At 42.3% G+C, this 18,223-nt stretch overlaps 3 protein-coding genes across 7 annotated transcripts; 2 read left to right on the top strand and 1 right to left on the bottom strand.

The window, feature by feature from the left end:
• Positions 1-141: 141 nt before the first annotated feature.
• mms19 (MMS19 homolog, cytosolic iron-sulfur assembly component) lies at positions 142-6,961 on the top strand. 2 transcript variants are annotated; one of them, XM_061264562.1, is made up of 31 exons: positions 142-256; positions 784-832; positions 907-1,001; positions 1,107-1,192; positions 1,302-1,376; positions 1,470-1,539; positions 1,623-1,751; positions 1,859-1,920; positions 2,025-2,111; positions 2,194-2,268; positions 2,372-2,449; positions 2,531-2,669; positions 2,740-2,894; positions 2,955-3,033; positions 3,113-3,238; positions 3,315-3,396; positions 3,477-3,574; positions 3,655-3,807; positions 3,965-4,099; positions 4,160-4,259; positions 4,359-4,464; positions 4,540-4,617; positions 4,743-4,869; positions 4,944-5,050; positions 5,119-5,175; positions 5,244-5,430; positions 5,566-5,648; positions 5,718-5,882; positions 5,980-6,039; positions 6,198-6,298; positions 6,363-6,961. In XM_061264562.1, the coding sequence occupies exons 1-31, from the start codon at positions 169-171 to the stop codon at positions 6,391-6,393; spliced, it is 3,063 nt and encodes a 1,020-aa protein (XP_061120546.1). In that variant the 5' UTR covers positions 142-168; the 3' UTR covers positions 6,394-6,961. The 2 variants fall into 2 exon arrangements, with proteins under 2 accessions (XP_061120546.1, XP_061120545.1); XM_061264561.1 differs by having other exon boundaries at positions 3,944-4,099.
• A 53-nt stretch (positions 6,962-7,014) lies between these two features.
• Positions 7,015-9,611, bottom strand: zdhhc16b (zinc finger DHHC-type palmitoyltransferase 16b). Its single transcript, XM_061264563.1, has 9 exons — positions 9,301-9,611; positions 9,046-9,240; positions 8,890-8,978; positions 8,733-8,761; positions 8,529-8,662; positions 8,378-8,463; positions 8,178-8,301; positions 7,990-8,060; positions 7,015-7,904 (listed from the first exon to the last, which is right to left on the bottom strand). Exons 1-9 carry the CDS (start codon positions 9,556-9,558, stop codon positions 7,802-7,804), a joined length of 1,089 nt encoding a protein of 362 aa, XP_061120547.1. The 5' UTR covers positions 9,559-9,611; the 3' UTR covers positions 7,015-7,801.
• Positions 9,612-11,329: 1,718 nt separating this feature from the next.
• On the top strand, positions 11,330-18,222 carry vps35l (VPS35 endosomal protein sorting factor like). 4 transcript variants are annotated; one of them, XM_061265101.1, is made up of 31 exons: positions 11,330-11,479; positions 12,195-12,294; positions 12,457-12,627; positions 12,788-12,904; positions 12,986-13,019; positions 13,166-13,245; positions 13,321-13,449; positions 13,522-13,606; positions 13,691-13,747; positions 13,805-13,901; positions 13,981-14,028; positions 14,092-14,185; positions 14,255-14,455; positions 14,522-14,568; positions 14,637-14,748; positions 14,835-14,951; positions 15,021-15,074; positions 15,182-15,262; positions 15,334-15,396; positions 15,455-15,540; positions 15,601-15,681; positions 15,749-15,812; positions 15,905-15,931; positions 16,210-16,308; positions 16,475-16,552; positions 16,613-16,727; positions 16,821-16,960; positions 17,026-17,191; positions 17,256-17,374; positions 17,451-17,603; positions 17,685-18,222. In XM_061265101.1, exons 1-31 carry the CDS (start codon positions 11,463-11,465, stop codon positions 17,781-17,783), a joined length of 2,931 nt encoding a protein of 976 aa, XP_061121085.1. In that variant the 5' UTR covers positions 11,330-11,462; the 3' UTR covers positions 17,784-18,222. The 4 variants fall into 4 exon arrangements, with proteins under 4 accessions (XP_061121085.1, XP_061121086.1, XP_061121087.1 ...); XM_061265102.1 differs by having other exon boundaries at positions 11,331-11,479; positions 12,986-13,010; XM_061265103.1 differs by lacking the exon at positions 15,905-15,931 and having other exon boundaries at positions 11,331-11,479.
• Position 18,223: the final 1 nt, after the last annotated feature.

The following is an 18,223-nucleotide window of genomic DNA, read 5'->3' as shown; positions in this document are numbered from 1 at the left end:
TGTTACCATTGTTTCCCATATTAAGACTGGTGCACTCGTTAAGGACTTAGTCAGCCTGTAGATGGCGGTAATACACCAGTAAGGTCGCTAATCCGCTATTTAAACTTCAAAGAAGAATAATAACTTTGTCCTCAACTGCGCATGCGCGCACCAGTTACGTGAAGAGGCATGATGGCTGAAACAAGTGTGCTGGTGTCACTTGTGGAGGAATTTGTCTCCGGATTGCAAGACAGTAAAGCCAAAGATACAGCTGCAGGTGCATAAATATATGTCCAATATTGACAATATGACTCTCAATTGTATATATTTCGCTGCCGTTTCTTTAAATGCGTGCAAAGCTAGATGCTGGTGAACTAGCTAACTTAGCGCCTCAACATCCTGTTTTGGTACTGTAACCGCAGTGCAAGTTTTCTCATCATCGGAAGTTCCTATAATAAAACGACAAACAAAGACAATAAAACTAATGTCTATATTCTTTAAAAAAGTGCTTGTTAAGTTGCTTGCTTGCACCTAGTCTTCTGGACATTGCGTCTCGTTATTATGGGTTATTTGGGCCTCTTGCCTTTGTTTGGAGCCTATTAAGTTTGCGCTCATATCGTCTGTGTGTCAGCCTTTACCCTCTCTGCGTTTTAAATGTTGTTGGACACGAATTTCCTGATAGAGGAATCCCAAAGAATGAATAAAGTGAAGTCTAAGTCAACGAACCTTTGACCTCCATACTGTTGGCTAATGTGTGTGAGACCATGAACGTGTATTTAAAATTAACGTGTTGTTTGTTTTCAGGTCTCAAAAATGGAGAGTTTACTATTCTGCAGTTAGTGGATGCATTGGGGTGAGCTGTAAATATAGCAGAAATATATTCAGACATAAAATGTTTCATGTATTCTTTGTTTTTTTTTTCTTTAGACTGAGTCTGACCAGCACTCAGCCTCAAACTCGAGCCAGAGGAATCAAGCTGCTCTCTGAAGTGTTAGAAGATGTAGACCTCACTAAGAAAGAAGGTATTTCTCTCCATTGCAATGGTTTAATTTTCTGCGTGGAGGAGATTAAAAAAACAGTTCCATTATGTTCCATTCTAGTATAAGATAATATTTGTGTCTCCTCAGTTGAAGTTCTTAAAGCGTTTTATGAGAACCGGCTGGGCGACGATCACATAACCACACCGCCTGTCTTGCAGGGGCTCAGAATACTTGTGAGTTGGCCAAGAACTAACTACAAACTCATTTTTATCATCTAAAAACTTTTTAACATGGTTTGTCAGGTAATATTCAAACTTTTTTTTCTTTCTTACCCCCGCTCAGATACAAAGCCCAAGATTGCCTCCTGGTGCAGCAGTTTCCATATTGAAGTCTATCTTCCATAATGTTTATGTTCGGGTAAGTTTTTTTTTTTTAATGCAACATGGATGCTGATTGACAAATATTTTGATTTGCCAACCTCGAGACACGCCGCCTGTTTATTCTCCACAGTCGCTGCTGCTGGCTGACCGAGTGGCTCTCTCTAAGATGCTCCTTAACGTCATGGACACCAGAGAGGCTGGTATTAATAATCATAAGAATACTCATAATACTTTTAATGGATGTTTTCAGGATGTGCGCTCCATTTAATCCCTTTATCTACAGAACTGAAAGATTTTGGAGCAGACTTTGTTTTTGGATTCATCCAGTCGATAGATGGGGAGAGTGACCCTCGCAATATTCTCTTAGCCTTCCAAATTGCCAAGAAGATCATCCACAGAGGTTACAGTCTGGGTGAGAGAGTGGTCTTTTCTCGCACACTTTTAGATGTTCATCTGTTCGGCGTCATGGTCATCATCTGAAGTTTAAATATCTTTGTTATTTCCTCTGTGTATTTGCAGGTCACTATACAGAGGATCTTTTCGATGTGACGTCCTGCTATTTCCCCGTTGACTTTACTCCGGTAAGTTCCTGTTTGTTCATCTGCTTTGGTGAGTGACTGAAAAGTTGACAAGAATAAGCAGACCTTCATGAAAACTTCTTGTCAACTGTACTTGCTTATCGCAGCCCCCCAACGACCCTCGTGGTATCACCAGAGAGGAACTGGTCCAAGAACTGAGGCAAGTCCTCACAGGAACTCCTAAATTTGCTCAGGTTTGTCTACGTTGTAGTCACGCTGACACTTTGCTACATGCGCTCACCATTGAGCCTCTTTTTTTTAAACTATTTTTTCCAGTTTCTGTTGCCCCTCATCATTGAAAAGCTGGACTCGGATGTTCAGAGCGCAAAGTTGGACTCTCTTCAGACCTTGGTGGGAAATCTCACTTCTTCTAGTAGCCAACTCTGAGGACTCTTTTAGCGACAGTACTGTTGTATCTTGTTGTTCATCTCCACTTGTTTTTTTTTTGTTTAAGGCTGCTGGTGTTGCAACGTATGAACACGAAGATTTGGCAGAATTCCTCGAGGGACTGTGGGCGTCTTTGCGCAGAGAGGTTTGTTAAGCGACAAATTGTGTTATTACACGGTTACAATTAGTAGTTGCTTTTTTTTTTTCTTTCTTTTCTCCACTGCAGGTGTTCCAAACCTCAAGTGAAAAAATTGAGTCGGCAGGCCTCGCTGCTCTTACCGCCATCACCTCCTGTCTTTCTCGCTCGATTGTTAAGTCGGATTCTGAAGACGCCCTCAGCACTTTCTTGGATATGGTTCTGAAAGGTGATTTATTCTCATACTTATAAGATGATTCTTTATTTTTGGGGAGAATGAGCTTGTGAGATTCTTCTAGACTGCAAGCATCATCTGAGCGAGCCGGACCTGAAGCTAATGTGGCCCAGCGCTAAGCTACTCCAGGCTGCTTGCAGCGCTTCCAACAGGGCGAGTCACATGATCGTCGCGGCAGTCATGCCGGCGCTCATCGAGCAGTACAACAGCAAAAACCAGGTAGACATTATAGTCCCGCTTTCGTTGATGACATCACGTCACTTTGTTGTCTTGTATCAGTGTTCACATAGACGCACATTATTGGAGGTGATGCTGCGGTTTATTCAGTCTGTTAAGAGCAGCAAGTCATCAGAAAACGGTGAGTGGATCATTCAGGGTAAATGTCGTCCGTCTTCTCCAAACAACTTAATTTCCACCCAAATTTGTGTGTCCATTAGAGGAGCATATGCTCTCTGGTATCTGCCCGTCGTTGTGCTGCCTCACTTTTGCAGCTCTTTCGGAGACTAACAGCAGCCTGCAGATCACGGCCACGGCGATGCTCATGGCACTGGCGCGACAAAGCGGTGAGATGTGCTGCAATGTTATTAAACAAAATCGGATTTGCCGTGCATTCTCAAGGGAATCCTCCTTGTCGTCTAGGTTTATTAGAAAAGGCTCAAATCGAGCTGGCTGTCGATCATTTGGCTCGACTGTTGCTGTCGGATGAAGACGACGCAGTCAGGTTAGCTCACTTTTTCTTTTTCTTTTTTGTTTTCTGTCTCCCAATATTAGAAATGACGTTTTTCTTTCTATTTCCAACAGTCTCGCTGTGGTATCATGTGCCGGAGGCTTGGCAGAACTGCACCCGAATGTTTTTGTCAGCAATATGATCCCGAGGATGAAGAAAGCCATCTTTTCAGGTTAGTCAAAATTTTGCTATTTGTAGCAGCGCTAAGTGTATGTAAAAGAATATTCACATTGTTTTATTTCCTATGCTCAGAGTCAATGGAGCTAGAGGGAGAGTACATAAAACAAACGCAGTCTGCAGTGCGCCAGCGCTGTTTGTCCATGTTGGCGGCAGTTTCCGCCAAGCCCAGTGTGGCGCAGGAGAGCACGTCAGTCCTCTTGGAAGTCCTCGATGCAGCACATTCTGGTACAGTGTCACTGGCTTTTCTCATGCACGGAACCTCGAACGCTTTGTTGACCAACAATTCTGAATAAAAAAAAATCCTTCAAAAACGTTACACATAACCTCATCCGAAATAAACACCTCAAATGTTATATTGCAGGCAAATTTGGTTTCTCATTAGAGGAGGCCGTGTTAGCGTGCATCAGCTTAAAGAAAATAGCCGAGCTGGTGGAAGACCGCGAAGACTCCGGCCGATGCTTCCATGACATCATCATCCCGCGACTGCTTTCACTAGCGCTTCAAGCAGCGCTTAAAGGTGCGCGAGGTCCACAATTATTATCCACTATGCATTTTTGAAAATTGACATCCATTTTAGGTGAGAGCTCATCTACTCACCAGAGTCCTCTCGCAGAGGAGGCGGTCCTTTCCGCCATGGTCGCTATCATCAGCACAGCTTGCTCCAGGCTGCAGCCAACGTTAGTATTTCACAAGTTAACTTTGTCATTGTCATATGCTGCAAATGTTTATTTTCCAAGCTCCTGTTGTGGGTTCTCACTTTGTCTTATTCTTTTTAGACTGGCGGGCCAGACGGCAGCGAAGCTTGTCTCGCTCTTCCTGGATGGTGACGTCCTCTTTCTGCCCGGCAACTCTTTCCCGTCACACATCAAGTTGCTGGCAAATGTATGCACATATTTTTGACTGGAATGTAACGGTGGGGAGTATTTCAATGTCTTTTGCTCTGTTTGCTCATCCCAGAAACAGCACGATGACTCTTGGAAGCTATCTCAGATGGTTTGTCTGCTGATGGCATGCGTGTGCTCTTTACCTCGCACTGTGAGTCTTATCCCAACCCCTTTTTTTTTTTTAGTCCGCCTAACAAAATGGCGATTTTGCAACTGATTCTCAAACTGCTAAATAGTCGTCTTTTTGGCATTCCATTCAAAAAGTCTACTTTGTAGGTGTCGGTGCCCCAATTGGAGCGGCTGCTTTCAGAGCTGGAAGAGATGAGTTGCACTTGCAGCCACCCGATGTCATACATCTCCGCTGCCAAGTGTTTCGCTGGCCTGGTCAACAAGATCCCTTTGGGTTAGTCACTTTTTTTTTTTTAGGTCAACCTGTGCAACAAGAGCAACGTTTAAACAACAAGAAATTCTCTTTAGGCGACTCTCTTGACAGTCTACTCCAAAAGACAATGACCAGAATTTTGAACGAGTTGAACGCAGCAGCTTTAGGTGTTCGCATGCAGGCATTCACGCTCTTGATATGGGTAAGTGACTCCACACCGAAACCGTGTGTCAATTGTCAACTGAACATTGGAGTTGCTCGTGTCTCCAGGTGGCCAAGGCTCTGCTTCTCCGCTACCACCCAACATGCACAACACTGACTGACAAGGTAAACCAAATTTTTGCTAGCACTTAGACCTGGAGTGTAAATCCAACCACCGTATTTTCTCATCTCAGCTCTTCTCGCTGCTGGATGACGCCGATCTGGGCTCGGCGGCGGCTGACAGCTTCTCGCTGCTGATGAGCGACTCCGCCGACGTCCTTAGCCGCCGTTGCCACGCAGATGTTCGCATCATGTACCGCCAACGCTTCTTCAGCGAGAACTCAGCCAAGCTGGTGCAAGGTTTCACCGCGGCTCCTCAAGGTGAGCCACTGGCACTCTTTTAATATTTCTCATTCTTTTATTACAGGTCATTTATTTGCTAATAACTATGCTAACACCACCATGCCCTTAAATATTAATAACATTTTGTTTTCTATTTGTGTGTCTCTCCTCCAGAGAAGAAACCAAACTACCTGAAGGCTCTGTCCAATATTGTCAACAAACTACCCAAGCAGGTTCAAGTTACTGAACTACCAGCGGTGAGTCAAGAAAACGAAAACTTAAATTAAATGATTCTAAAATACTTTGGTGTCTGTGTGTGTATCCAGCTGCTGTCACTGTTACTCGAGGCCTTGACGTACCCCGACCAGGGCGTCCAGCTTTCCACGCTGTCCTGTCTGGAGCCTGTCATTGCTGACCCGCCACCGGCGCTCATCCAACAGCTTGAAGCTTTAATGGGCAGATTGCTGCCCCTCACGTCCGCTCCCACCATGGTTAGTAAGACCTCCGACGGTGTTGAAGCGTCAATTAAATGTCAGTAGCATAGGGAAAAAAAGCACACGGTTTGTTTGAATGTATGCTGTCTTGCAGAATGTCAAGATCGCATCACTGCGGTGTATCTACGCCCTTTCCCGCTTCCCTGAGCATGAGGTAAAAATAAAGAATAATTACTTAAAGACGCCACAAGAGGGCAGCAAAGGACTATAGTAAAATTAAAAGTAAAATTACAACACAGAGAGAATTATTTTGACTATTCTGTCCAAATATAATGTCACAGAAACATTCTAAGCATTAGTTTGAACTTGTAGGTTTTGCCGTTTCGGGCCCGAGTGCTGCGAGCCTTGGCCAGACCTCTAGATGATAAGAAGAGGCTAGTGAGGAAGGAGGCGGTTCAGGCTCGAGGAGAGTGGTAAGATCCACCGCGTTCGGTCCAATTGCACTTTCCAGTCACTTACAGACTGTCTTTCTTTAAGGTTCCTCTTGGGAAGTCCTGGAGGAAGGTGATTTATATTTTTTAGTTTGAAAAAATCTCTACACAATATAGTCAAAGAATAAAGACACATGGAGTCCGACATTCAAATGATCTAGAATTTCCTTCCTACTGAAATGCGGGTTGGACGTCTGTCTTCATAAACGCACAATTGAGTCACACTGACCAACTTCTAGAACGTTACAATTTAACATCTATTTGTATATTCATGTGCCTACAGTTTTTGTCTTTGTTCAATGTGTGTCCTCTGAAGAATGTAATCAAGTGTTTGTATCGATTGAACAGGGCCTTAAAGTATTATTTAATAATTCTACTTTTAAGATAAAGATTGTTTATGTCTCAAAGGACAGCATTTGAAGTGGAGTTAATATACAAACATATTAAATGAGCTGCACAATAACCTACATAAGAAAACTGACTCCCATTTTATAATGTGTAAATATGTTTTTAGAGTTCATTTACACTTTTAGGTTTAGACCACGCAATATCAATCAATCTTTGTTTTAGGACTGGTTGACTTTAAACTTCATTCAAACCATGGAAATGAATTTAAAATGGCAAATAAAACAATTGTATTTATAATTGTGTCAAGCATTTGGTGTTATTTTCAATCACAAAATCATCAAAATGCAGTCTTAACATGTTTTTGTTTTTATTAAAAGGACAGCAATTCAACTGAGCACAGCTCTTTTCGGTGGGCACGTCGTCACTCAGGTCTAGTTTCCATGGAAACCACTTACTGTGCTAGAAAAAAAAAAGTCCATATCAGGACAGTAATTCACAGAGTTAATTGGTTGCAAACAAGGCATGAGACATCATGTTACCTCTTTGCCCCCCTCCCCCTTATTTGGCACCAGAACTCTTTTTCAAATGGTGATATCACAACACACACATTAATAAAACAATAATTCCACTCACATTATCAATATGTTTAACTCAGAAGATTTTTTTTTTTTTCCTGAAAATCATTATGTCCTGTTTCTCCACTATAAAGTGCCACGTGCAAACATTTTCAGTAGATTAACAGTGACATTTCTCAGCTCAAACTAACACTCAATAGCCACATCATTAGGGACACTTGTAAAATGCAATACAATCCAAAACTATGATAATGTGAATTTGAGGCTTCCATTTAAAAAAAAAAAAAAGATCAGCTGGCTGGAAGTGGAATGTAAAAATACCAAACTATATTTGTCATGGAGTCAACATTTGATAGCCATTAGCTGTCTCTTTGGAACGCTGCATCAGGCACAAAAGTGGTTCAAAACCAATTCATCATAATATGATGTTTAATTGCATTTGGAGTCTGAGACTGAATCAAATGCTGACCAGCAACACCTTTAAAAAAAAAAAAAAAATCCTCTCTATCGTTACGATAGTGAGAATAAAGACGAGGTGGATAGCGTTTGAAATGTGGACGGCTCAGATGGCCACAAGGTCTCTCCTGGAAAAATTGCAGTCCCACATGATGCCGTCCCCTGCAGGAAGATGACTCGAGGGCAGGAGAACGCGCGTGAACCAGTGACTGGGAAACAAAAAAATATTTATCCACGAGAAATTGGTATTAAATTTGTCACGTTGAATGATAAGAGTGCAGAAACAGAACCCACTTGCGCATCTCGACACCAAGCAGCCGCTTCCAATTGGCCATCATCCCGTGATGATATGGATTTTTGAACACCTGAAAGCCAATCATATATTTGTATATACATTTAAAATAATTACCATTGACCTCGAAGTGATATTCCTCCAAATATTCACATTATTTATTTCCCCCCAGATAATCACTTTTCTGTACCTTGCCCTGCTCCTTCAGTCTTTTACTCTCTTTGCGGTTGATGTGGCGCTCTATGCTGGTCTCCCCTCGGCAGATGAGCGTGGCGTGCCACAGGGTCAGCCCTCCCAGGGCGACCGCCACAGAACTGCAGGGGGGAAGCGCACGGCCATCATGAGATCACTGATTCCGTGGCAGAAGTGGTGGTGGAGAGTATAAGTCACCTGGTCAGCACCCAGAGAAAGATGATGCTCTTGTGGGCGGTGGTCTCTGTGGACGTGTACGGCGGGGGACGGGTCTGATAGTAACTCTGAAGGAATTGATTGGATCAATTGGATTGGCCGAAACAATTATTTTCATCACATCCGATCTCACCTCAACAGCATTGTAGGCTTCCTGGAACAAGTCTCTGCTGCTGACGCTGCAGTAGATACAGCCCAGAGTCATGTAGACGCAGAAGGAGAAAAAGTAGCGGTGGTTGAAATGGCCTACGCAGTTGTTGAGCCAAGCTGGAGGCGTGTTCAGTTCAATAAAAGGAAAGAAATGGCGTTTGTTGTGTGACGCTCGTTGCAAGGATACGACAGTGATGGTCCATCTTCAAGATGCAGCTGTAACGCAAGCAAAGGCAACGTTATTCTTTTGATAGGCGTCGTTTGGAATCAAACTGCAGCGTTTTGAATTTTTTTCGGCGTTTTCTTTTCTTTTCATCCTTCAACTCATAACATGTTGCACTTACGTGTTGCAGATGCTGCAGTGGTGCGTCCTGGCCGGTTTTGGATTGATACATTTCTTACAAATGGACACCGAGGGAATATGGATGTCGTCCTAAAACAAATAAAATGTGTTATTATTTTGTTATTAGCCATTAATAAAGGAGGACCACCAGAGGTACCTTAGGCGGGTATCCGGGGGAGGTGGTGGTGGCCTTGTAGTAATGGAAGCCCACCATGACCAGGAGCCAGTGGCCGCAGCATAGATGCCAGATGATCCAAGGCACAGCGTAGGTCCCGACAATTGTGGGAAGGACGTACAGATAAACAATAACCACCACTGAGGTTGTCAGCAGGATGACCAGAGTGACAAACACCTGCAAGATGAGTGAGGTTAGTTTGACTTGTTTTATCTCCAGTCGATGTAATGTACTCACCACTCCAAACCAGCGAGTCACATTGTCCACGATCCAATACACGGGTTCGAAAGCACAGTCGAGCAATGTGTCAGAGTTGCTGAGGCTGTTGAAGTAAAGAGACTTGAGCAGCAGCTTGCTGTAGCTCCATAGCGCCCCAAAGCCGGACTGCGGCTGGCCTCCCCGACCCCCTTTCTTCGGACGGCACGGTCGACACCATGCAAGAGCAAGTCGCATGGCCCGGGAAAGATGCCGCCTCCAGCTGCTGCCCACGCGCATACCACCGCCACCTCCCCACCTTCGCCTACACACTCTGCCTTCCAGACACACACAAACACACAAAAACACACACCAACTGTTAGAAATGCAAGCGGCGTAAAAAAGAAGTTCCTCATGGCGAAGCTGGATAACAAGGGACTTTTCCATGGTGGATGCAGGAGGACGAATATCTGGGAAGGCACACTACTACCTTCCACCTGCCAGTCAAAGAGAATGAGGACTTCCACCCAAACAAATCCATTTAATAATTCACAAGGTTTGGAAAGTGGTAACTTAATAAGAAGGAAAGACAAAAAGGAGTGGATGTCTTCTTAAGAAGAAAAAAAGAGGCCACCTGATCCTCAGCACAGCATATGAGGAGTGAAAGTATTGATTACATAGATAAGACTTTTTTTTTTTTTGTTCTTCAATAAGACATCATTAATTATGTGAGTCAGGGCCGAATTATAGGGGGTCTGGGTCCCAGGGCCAAGTGTTTGCAAAGCCCCCCCAAAACTGATTGCCAGGGCTATTTTATTCATAGTTAATTAGTATTATTACTTATATTATTTATACTTAATTTTATTTTATCGCTCACTTTCTTAAAAAGCACGCTGCGGGGTAAAAATACAATACACGTAATGCACTGGACTGCGTAACCATGTAAATTGATGTGGGGCAGCAGTTTGAATTGTACTGTCGCCCTCTTGTGGTAAAGATCTGAAGCACATGCTTTTAAACCATATAAAATAAAATAAATACAGATTAGGCTTATTTAAATAATATATAAATATAAATATAGGTCAGTAAAAATGGATTTAGGGTATATTTAATTTTATTATATATAGGGTATATTCACTTTTATTTTATTCTAATGGTTTAAGCATTAAGCCTTCCTGGGATCAATCAATCCATCTATCTAGTGGTAAAAGTCCGAAGTACATGCTTAAACCATTCAAATAAAATAAAAATAAACCCTTTATTATATATTTGTATATAAAAATTAATTTAAATAACCTATATTTATCGTTTGTTATATATTTCAAATACGTATTTGATAAGCATATGCATCAGACCTTCACCACGAGAGGGCGACAGAGCAATTCAAAACGTCCCCCACCACCAATTCACATGGTTACGACGTCCAGTGTCTCACAACTAACTAACACCGCCTGCGGAAATTGGATGCATTGTGGTCTCCTTAAAGAAGACACAGCGACTGTGGCCCGGTTGCGCACCAAAATATGCAATTATGCTTGTCAATCAAATGTTAGCCAAATAGAATGTTAGCTGCCTGCACACAGCGATCCAAATCACGTTGACTAAGCCCATTAATAGACACACTAGACAACACACGTAAATGCTGACGTGCATTACCTGCTCAGGTGAACTGTGTGGACATTTGTACAAAGTGACAGCCCTGAGGTCACGTCATATTTGCAGGATCTCCAAACGTGAATTTTTACATCAGCACCAAAGAGCGTTGGTTCTTCCAAGATCGTCTATTTGAAAGATGAGACACTCAGAAGGGAATCTGGAAAATATAAAATTAAACCACCATTCATTTAACAAAAACAATCTAATTTTAAAGGAAAGTCATGTTCGTTGATGACGGTGGGGGGTATTCAGTTTAATCCTTCTTGTTTGCACTACTATATAACCGCGAGTTTAATAATATAATACGTAGTAATACTTCTTAACATTTGGTTTTCTTTGACGGTGACTCGTGAACGCCGTGTATTATGGGAAATTAATTTTAATCCGATATAATGCAAACCAATGCCAATGCAGTACAGATACTTACATAATGTCGTTAGGCAATAATAAACAATTTAAGAATATTTGACGAAATAATTTCACACTTTTTCCAAAAGCCGACATGTACCATAACCAGGAAGTAAACGGTGTCATGTGATCCCTGAAAAATGGCTACTGTGATGTGGTAAGATGCGTCTGTTTGACCCAAACATATAAATATTGTTCTTCACCACAGTTTGTCAAAACACGCATTGTATTTCTATGCCTCTTCTTAAGCTGTTTTGAATGTAAAGTATGCAGATTTTGCATTTTACCTTAAATGCGCCGTCAGGGATTTCTGCACAAGTAGGATAATAAATACTGTGGGCGTTATTGTGTTTATTCTTTTTTTAAACCAACAAACAAAAAACAATTAATTGTGGGATGTGTGGCTTTCTTGTATTCGAATATATCCGTCAGATGTTTTTCACTATTTATCTTATAGGAACTAAAATGTATAGAAACTTGATCAAGTCAAATATAAATACATACATTTATATTATTTGACTTTATTTCAAATGAAGGATACTGTTTGAATTCACCATGATGGAAATGCTTTAATACAATTTTAGATCTAATAATTTATCACGTTTGTTTTTTGACAATCCCACTCTTTGCAATTTCAAATCCTCTTTGTCACATATCAAAGCACATTTAGAAATTATGGTGGACAAACTTGATGAATGCACAAGGCAGTTCAGTGATTAAACTTCACCTCAGGCCTATCTGTTGTTCTTCCTGTGCTATTGTGTGTTTTCTCCCCTGGTACTCTGGCTACCTTCTGCATTTAAAAAATAATCGTAATTTTAATAGTATAATAATTTTAATATGTAATATTAATATTCGTTACTCTCATCCAGGCGCTCCCGGTGGCGCGACTATGACGCTGAGCTGCAGAGGACCCGTCTGGAAGCCATGCCGCTTGAATTCTCTGACTCCCATCCCCTCAAACCTATTTTAGTAAGATGCCTTTTTTTGTAGAAGAAGAAAAACTGTCAAATGTAAAATAATTAATTGCTATTTTTTAATTGTACTAATTATCATTAATTAGAATATATTCCTAATTAAATAAATATGCTTAAAAATATATATTTGACTCATATTATGTTAATCTGCCCTTAGGTGACAGAAAGCAAAGCTCGCCGTGGAACTCGCAAGGGCAGCACCTCCTCCTCCTCATCCTGCTCTTCCTTAGCGGCGCCGGACCCCCTCAGCTCTATGCTGGACGGAACCGATCCACTGTCCATGTTTGCGGCTGAAACTCCGTCCATGACACACGTTGCCTTCGCCGGGGTCAGTTGTACTTTTACACTACCACTAATTGCTTCTTTGACACACAGTAAAAAGAATTCTCATAACAGTGGATTAAATAGATAATGAATGATGAATATATATGAATGAGGACTGGTTGTGCTTCAGTGAATTGTATTAAACGGAAGTTCTGGGCTTCCAGGATGCGAGGAAGAAAGGGGAGAAGGAGGACGAGCCAGTGGGAGCCGATTTTGAGCCTTGGTCGATGAAGCGAGGCGAGATCCTGGCGAGGTTTACCACCACTGAAAAACTCTCAATTGTAAATCGTCCTCTGTCACAAACATGTTTGCTCAATATTATTGTTAGAGTAACATTAATTTTTTTTTTTTTTTTTTTCTAGAACCTATGCTTGGGCGCCGACAAAGGTAAGGACAGTAAGGACTTTTTATTGTATTTAATGACCACTACACTGATTTTTTTCAAATACAAAATAAGAGATTTTAGTACATCAGATTTTGTTTCTTGACTTTTTTGTCATATGATTTCAATTCCTTTAAAAAAAAAAAAAAAAAACTTTCAGGAAATTCACAGAATCCCGGATCCTCTGCTGTGTCAGAGAAGGTTCGCACTCGGTTGGAAGAACTGGATGATCTGGAAGAGGTCATTTGAAAATAATTTCCATAAAATTTCCCCTCCAGTGTCATCTTAAAAATGAAACCTTACATTTGTCTGCAGGGTTCCCAGAGAGAGCTCCTCAATCTCTCCCAGCAGGAATATGCCAACCGTATCCAAGAGCTGAACCAGTCTCTGAAAGAGGCCTGGGCCTCGGACCAAAAGGTCAAAGCACTGAAGATCGTAATCCAGGTGAATCCTTGTTCTGTCGATAATGGAAAGAAAAATGAAGGGACTCAAAACAGACTTAATCGGTGTCCCCAGTGTTCCAAGCTCCTCTCGGACACTTCCGTAATCCAGTTTTACCCAAGCAAGTTTGTTCTCATCACTGACATACTTGACACTTTTGGTATGTACTGAATCTTTTCATCATTTAATTCCATTCATCTGCTCTTTGTGGTTGTTTTACTGACCATCTTTTTTTTTTGCACAGGCCAGCTTGTGTATGACAGAATTTGGAGCATGTGTTCAGATCCGAAACCTTTACCAGGTATGCATTCTACGTCCGCTGGTTGCGGCATAAAACTATATTTTTTCTTTTTCTCAGATTCATTTACAGCGAGCGATGTCAACGACACAGCCAAGGAAACGTGCCTCAACTGGTTTTTCAAGATCGCCTCCATTAGAGAACTCTTACCCCGATTGTATCCCCCCCAAAATTGTGATTACCATGATAGCTCAATTGATTCTGGAATTTGCCTCCTTAACTAAATCTGTGACCAGATACGTGGAAGCCTCCATCCTCAAGTGCAATCGCTTCCTGAACAAATTGTGAGTAGTCTTTGGTTCCTATTGGGTTAAATTGAACTTTCAAATAACCCCCCCACTTCCCAGCGGTATTCAAGACACTCTTCCACGACTGACCGCCATGATAAGAGGGATCGGCGACCCCTTGGTGGCGGCTTACACCCGAGCGTACCTCTGCAGGGTAAATTCCAGATGCCATCAAAATGACTTATTTCGGATAATATCGAATCGTCTATTTTGTTTTGCCCAGGTTGGCATGGAAGTAGCCCCAAGCTTGAAAGACAGCCTGAAGCGCAACTTCTTCGACCTGCTCGGAACCTTCCGGCAGATCAACGGGGAGAGTGTTGGCAGCCAGCTGCTCGCGCAGAGAGTGGAGATGCCCGAGTACCTGACTCTCTATTCGCCCGCTATCAACTGGATCTTGCACTGTAGTGCCTACAGAGCACCGGAGGTGTGGATCGGACACTCGCTAGTAGAAACCAATGGTATTTTTTTAATATGTGTGTTTTCACTCCAGAGTGTCCTGACAGAAATGATGGAGAGATGTAAGAAGCTGGGTAACAAGTGAGTAATAATTGTATGATCTGACTAGTATGATTAAAAGATTTTGATTGGAATTTAATATACCGCAGTGCCCTGCTGCTGAATTCAGTGATGAGGGCATTCAGGCCCGAGTTTGTCGCCACAAGAGCCATGGATTTCATCGGGATGATAAAAGACTGCGACGAGGCCGGGTTCCCCAAGGTGAGCAATCATAGTGGTTTTTTTTGTTTTTTTTTTAAATCAACGTCGTGATCCACAAAAGTTTGATTTTGTCATCTCCTGTGTAGCATTTATTATTTGGATCGCTGGGTCGCTGTCTGGCTTGCGCTGACCCTCCAGAATCAGAGAGGCTGACCATCCTCAACGAAACCTGGAAAGTCATCACCAAAGTCCGCAATCCTCGGGTACAGTGAGCTTGATACTTCTTGCAGGTGCTTTAATGTCGATGAAATGGAACGGATTTTTTTTTTCAGGATTATGTCAACTGTGCTGAGATCTGGGTGGAGTTCACCTGCCGAAATTTCACAGTAAGAAACTCATTTTAATTTTTTTTTAAGAATCCAGGCACTCACATATTTATTTATTTTTACACTGTGGGGAAGAGAATTTAAAAAAAAATATTTTTGCTTTTAAGAAACGTGAGGTGAACACCGTTCTGGCAGACATCATCAAACACATGACTCCCGACCGAGCCTTTGAGGACGCCTACGTTCAGGTTGATATTCTTTACCAGCTCCCCTTTCTCTCGTCACGTCCTTTCCAGTGACTTTTTCTCTCTGCGCTTAGCTGCAGTCTGTAATCAGGAAGATCCTCGCCCACTTCCACGACTTCTCAGTCCTCTTTTCCATGGTGAGTAAGGTTGAACTTCTCATCTTGCCTCAGTTGTCATTATGTTCAATATTTGCAGGAGCGTTTCCTCCCGTTTCTGGACATGTTTCAAAAAGACGGCGTGAGGGTGGAAGTGTGCAAGTCCATCATGGATGTCTTCATCAGGTAAGAGCTACGCTTCTATCGGAAATGCAAAGCATGCCAAATAACCGGTTGAACTGACAGACATCAGCTGGAGCCAACTAGAGACCCGGTCATCCTCAACGCCGTGATGCACATCTGCAAGACCATGCATGATTCTGTCAAGTGAGGCAAAATATGATTTCTGTAAATTGCTGAAGATAGGAATGATCGACCAATGTGTGTTTTGCAGCGCTCTCACCCTCGAGGATGAAAAAAGATCTTTGTCGGTGCTCATCATCGGCTTTATGCGCGTGGTGAGCTGGTCTTGCTTTTAATGACTTCTTCCGAGGAGGTTTTTATTTTATTGACACATGCTAATTATTTTTGTGGAACCTCGTGTTTGCAGTTCTGTCAACCGGACTTTTTACAATGGGTAGGTTCTCTACCAAGGATATTTCTATTTGGTTTTGTTTTATGGTAATCCACATCTTGATCATACCAAATGGGAGGGGAAACAATTAGGTCAGAATCTGATCAATATTCAACCGGAGCTGATTCGGATTGCACATTTGGAGATAATTTCACAAGCATTAAATTGGTCTTAAATTGGTAAATAATTACTTTTTATGTCCGATCTGTGATTTTACAGGTGAGAATTGGTAAAGCGGAGATTTGTTTGTCTCTTTTTGAGCTGTTTGTCTTTGTGCTCAGGTTTCCTTTGGCCGAGACTTTGAGCAACAGTTGAGTTTTTGCGTGGAGGCCAGAGCCACATTCTGCAACCTGGAGCCCGTCCTGGTTCATCTCATTCACGTCAGTATGAAACTCGTAATCTAGATTTATCAAAAAGTAAACAATTCCTCCTTTTTAAAAATGATTTTAATTTTGACATTTTACACTCAAATTCACCAATTTGTTCAAAAACAGTCAAATTTTGTTCTGCGACACACACACAAGCTAATTCACTTGTCATATTCAGACGGTGAATCAGCTAGCGATGGAGACCAGACGGGTGATGCGTGGAAATCATTCCCGCAAAACCGCCGCATTCGTCCGGGTGAGTTCAATTGACATCTCGCCAATTTGTGCCAGTTGATGGATCGTTTCTGTCCTCCAGGCATGTGCCGCCTACAGTTTTATCACCATCCCGTCACTCAGCAGCATCTTCAGTCGTCTCCATCTTTATCTGCTGTCTGGCCAGGTTGCGTTGGCCAACCAGTGTTTATCCCAAGGTGAAGCCTGCACTAAAAAAACCTTTTTTTTTTTCCTGTCTATAAAAAACTCATTTCATATTCCATTGTCAACCTCCCACTCTCGTCTTGCAGCGGATGCTTTCTTAAAAGCAGCAGTCAGTATCCTTCCGGAGGTGCCACGCTCCATCAGCGTGGAAGGGAAGCTTCGCTCTTCGGAGAGTTTCCTGCTCGACTTTGTCAACAACTTCCTGGCTACGCTTCTAGTCGTCCCGGTACTAACAAGAGACTTTTTATAGACCAGCATGGAGTTAAGTGTTCATAATATGCATGCTTACAGGATCATCCAGAACATGGTGTGCTCTACTTAGTCCGAGGTGTGCTCAACATGGTGCAGGATTACGCTTGGGAGGACAACAGTGACGCCAAAGTGCGCGTGTACATCTCCGCCCTCCCACTGCTGGCTGCCATGAGCCAGGAAACATACCTGTACACAATTCCAAAAGGTAAACACAAAATATTTTCATCATTTTCATCACAAACACTTTTATCGTCCTTTCAACATTTCAGTGGACTCGAATGAGACCCTATACGGCGGAGACCCCAAATTCCTCACGGAGATTAACAAACTGTGCGAGACCCTTATTGGGCAGATCCTGGACCACCTGAAGGTTCTCGGTCGAGACGAGGTGAGGAACTGTGTTTTGAGCTTCTCCTGCCTTGCGAGGAGATTAAAAAGAAAATGGTGTTGTGTTTTGGGAGCAGCAGTTGAGCACTCGCCGCCAGGGCGCTTTGGCCTTCTCGCTCTTCTGCGTCCTGCTCGCTCATGGAGACCTGAGGAACAACAAGCTGAGCCAGTTGGCCGTCAATTTGTGGAATCTCAGTCACAAACATGGACACTGTGAGACGCGCATTTCTGTGAGTTTTGCAACAACACTGATTTTTTCTGGGGGGGGGAGAAATGTATCACTGTACCAATGGAGTCAATTCTATGCCTAGGTTCGGACACTCGAGTCCATGAAGCATCAGGCACTGCAGGCTGACATGTCTCACCTGTCGGAAACGGTCCAGAGGCTCGCATTGCAGTCTCGTACTTGAGTACCAAGCATCAACAAATATATTTTGGAAAAGTATGGTTCACTATAAAGTGGAAAGCACTAAAAATTGCCTTAATGAAATGTAAGGTTAGCTAGGTTTGATGAAAACAAACATCATCCTACTTGTGTTTACAGCCATCAAGAGCATTTTTAGAGATTTAATAAATGCTACGTTCTAATAACAAGCCTTGTAGTGAATCCTGTAAGCAGCATTTAAAATAATACATTAAAACAGCACTTAAGTTGGTTGTATTATCATGCAGTTCCATTCATATAATTTATATATATTTATCTCAATCCTCCATCATATTTATACAGTGCTGATCATTTATGAATTAAGCTTGGTTATGAAGCAAATAATGTCCTTGCTGGATTTCATTTGTAACGTTAGTGCTTTTTTTCCCCCCATAATGCCTCAATAAAGAAAATGGACAGGACAAG

Source organism: Syngnathus typhle, linkage group LG18 (genome assembly GCF_033458585.1).
Source record: "Syngnathus typhle isolate RoL2023-S1 ecotype Sweden linkage group LG18, RoL_Styp_1.0, whole genome shotgun sequence".
In the NCBI taxonomy this organism is placed as follows: Eukaryota; Metazoa; Chordata; class Actinopteri; order Syngnathiformes; family Syngnathidae; genus Syngnathus; species Syngnathus typhle.
Note: the sequence above shows the minus strand (reverse complement) of the source record. Positions and strands in the feature narration are given on the sequence as shown.

Bases quoted from the DNA above. Each gene is read 5' to 3' on its own strand.
- mms19 (XM_061264561.1), top strand. From the start codon at position 169: ATGATGGCTGAAACAAGTGTGCTGGTGTCACTTGTGGAGGAATTTGTC. The intron at 3,239-3,314 runs GTGAGATGTGCT...CTTGTCGTCTAG, and splicing joins GGCACTGGCGCGACAAAGCG to GTTTATTAGAAAAGGCTCAA. The intron at 4,870-4,943 runs GTTAGTCACTTT...AATTCTCTTTAG, and splicing joins GGTCAACAAGATCCCTTTGG to GCGACTCTCTTGACAGTCTA.
- zdhhc16b (XM_061264563.1), bottom strand. From the start codon at position 9,558: ATGCGCGTGGGCAGCAGCTGGAGGCGGCATCTTTCCCGGGCCATGCGA. The intron at 8,979-9,045 runs GTACCTCTGGTG...TATTTGTTTTAG, and splicing joins CCCCCGGATACCCGCCTAAG to GACGACATCCATATTCCCTC. The intron at 8,663-8,732 runs GTATCCTTGCAA...ACACGCCTCCAG, and splicing joins GAAGATGGACCATCACTGTC to CTTGGCTCAACAACTGCGTA.
- vps35l (XM_061265101.1), top strand. The intron at 14,029-14,091 runs GTGAGTAGTCTT...CCCACTTCCCAG, and splicing joins AATCGCTTCCTGAACAAATT to CGGTATTCAAGACACTCTTC. The intron at 16,309-16,474 runs GTCAGTATGAAA...TGTCATATTCAG, and splicing joins TCCTGGTTCATCTCATTCAC to ACGGTGAATCAGCTAGCGAT.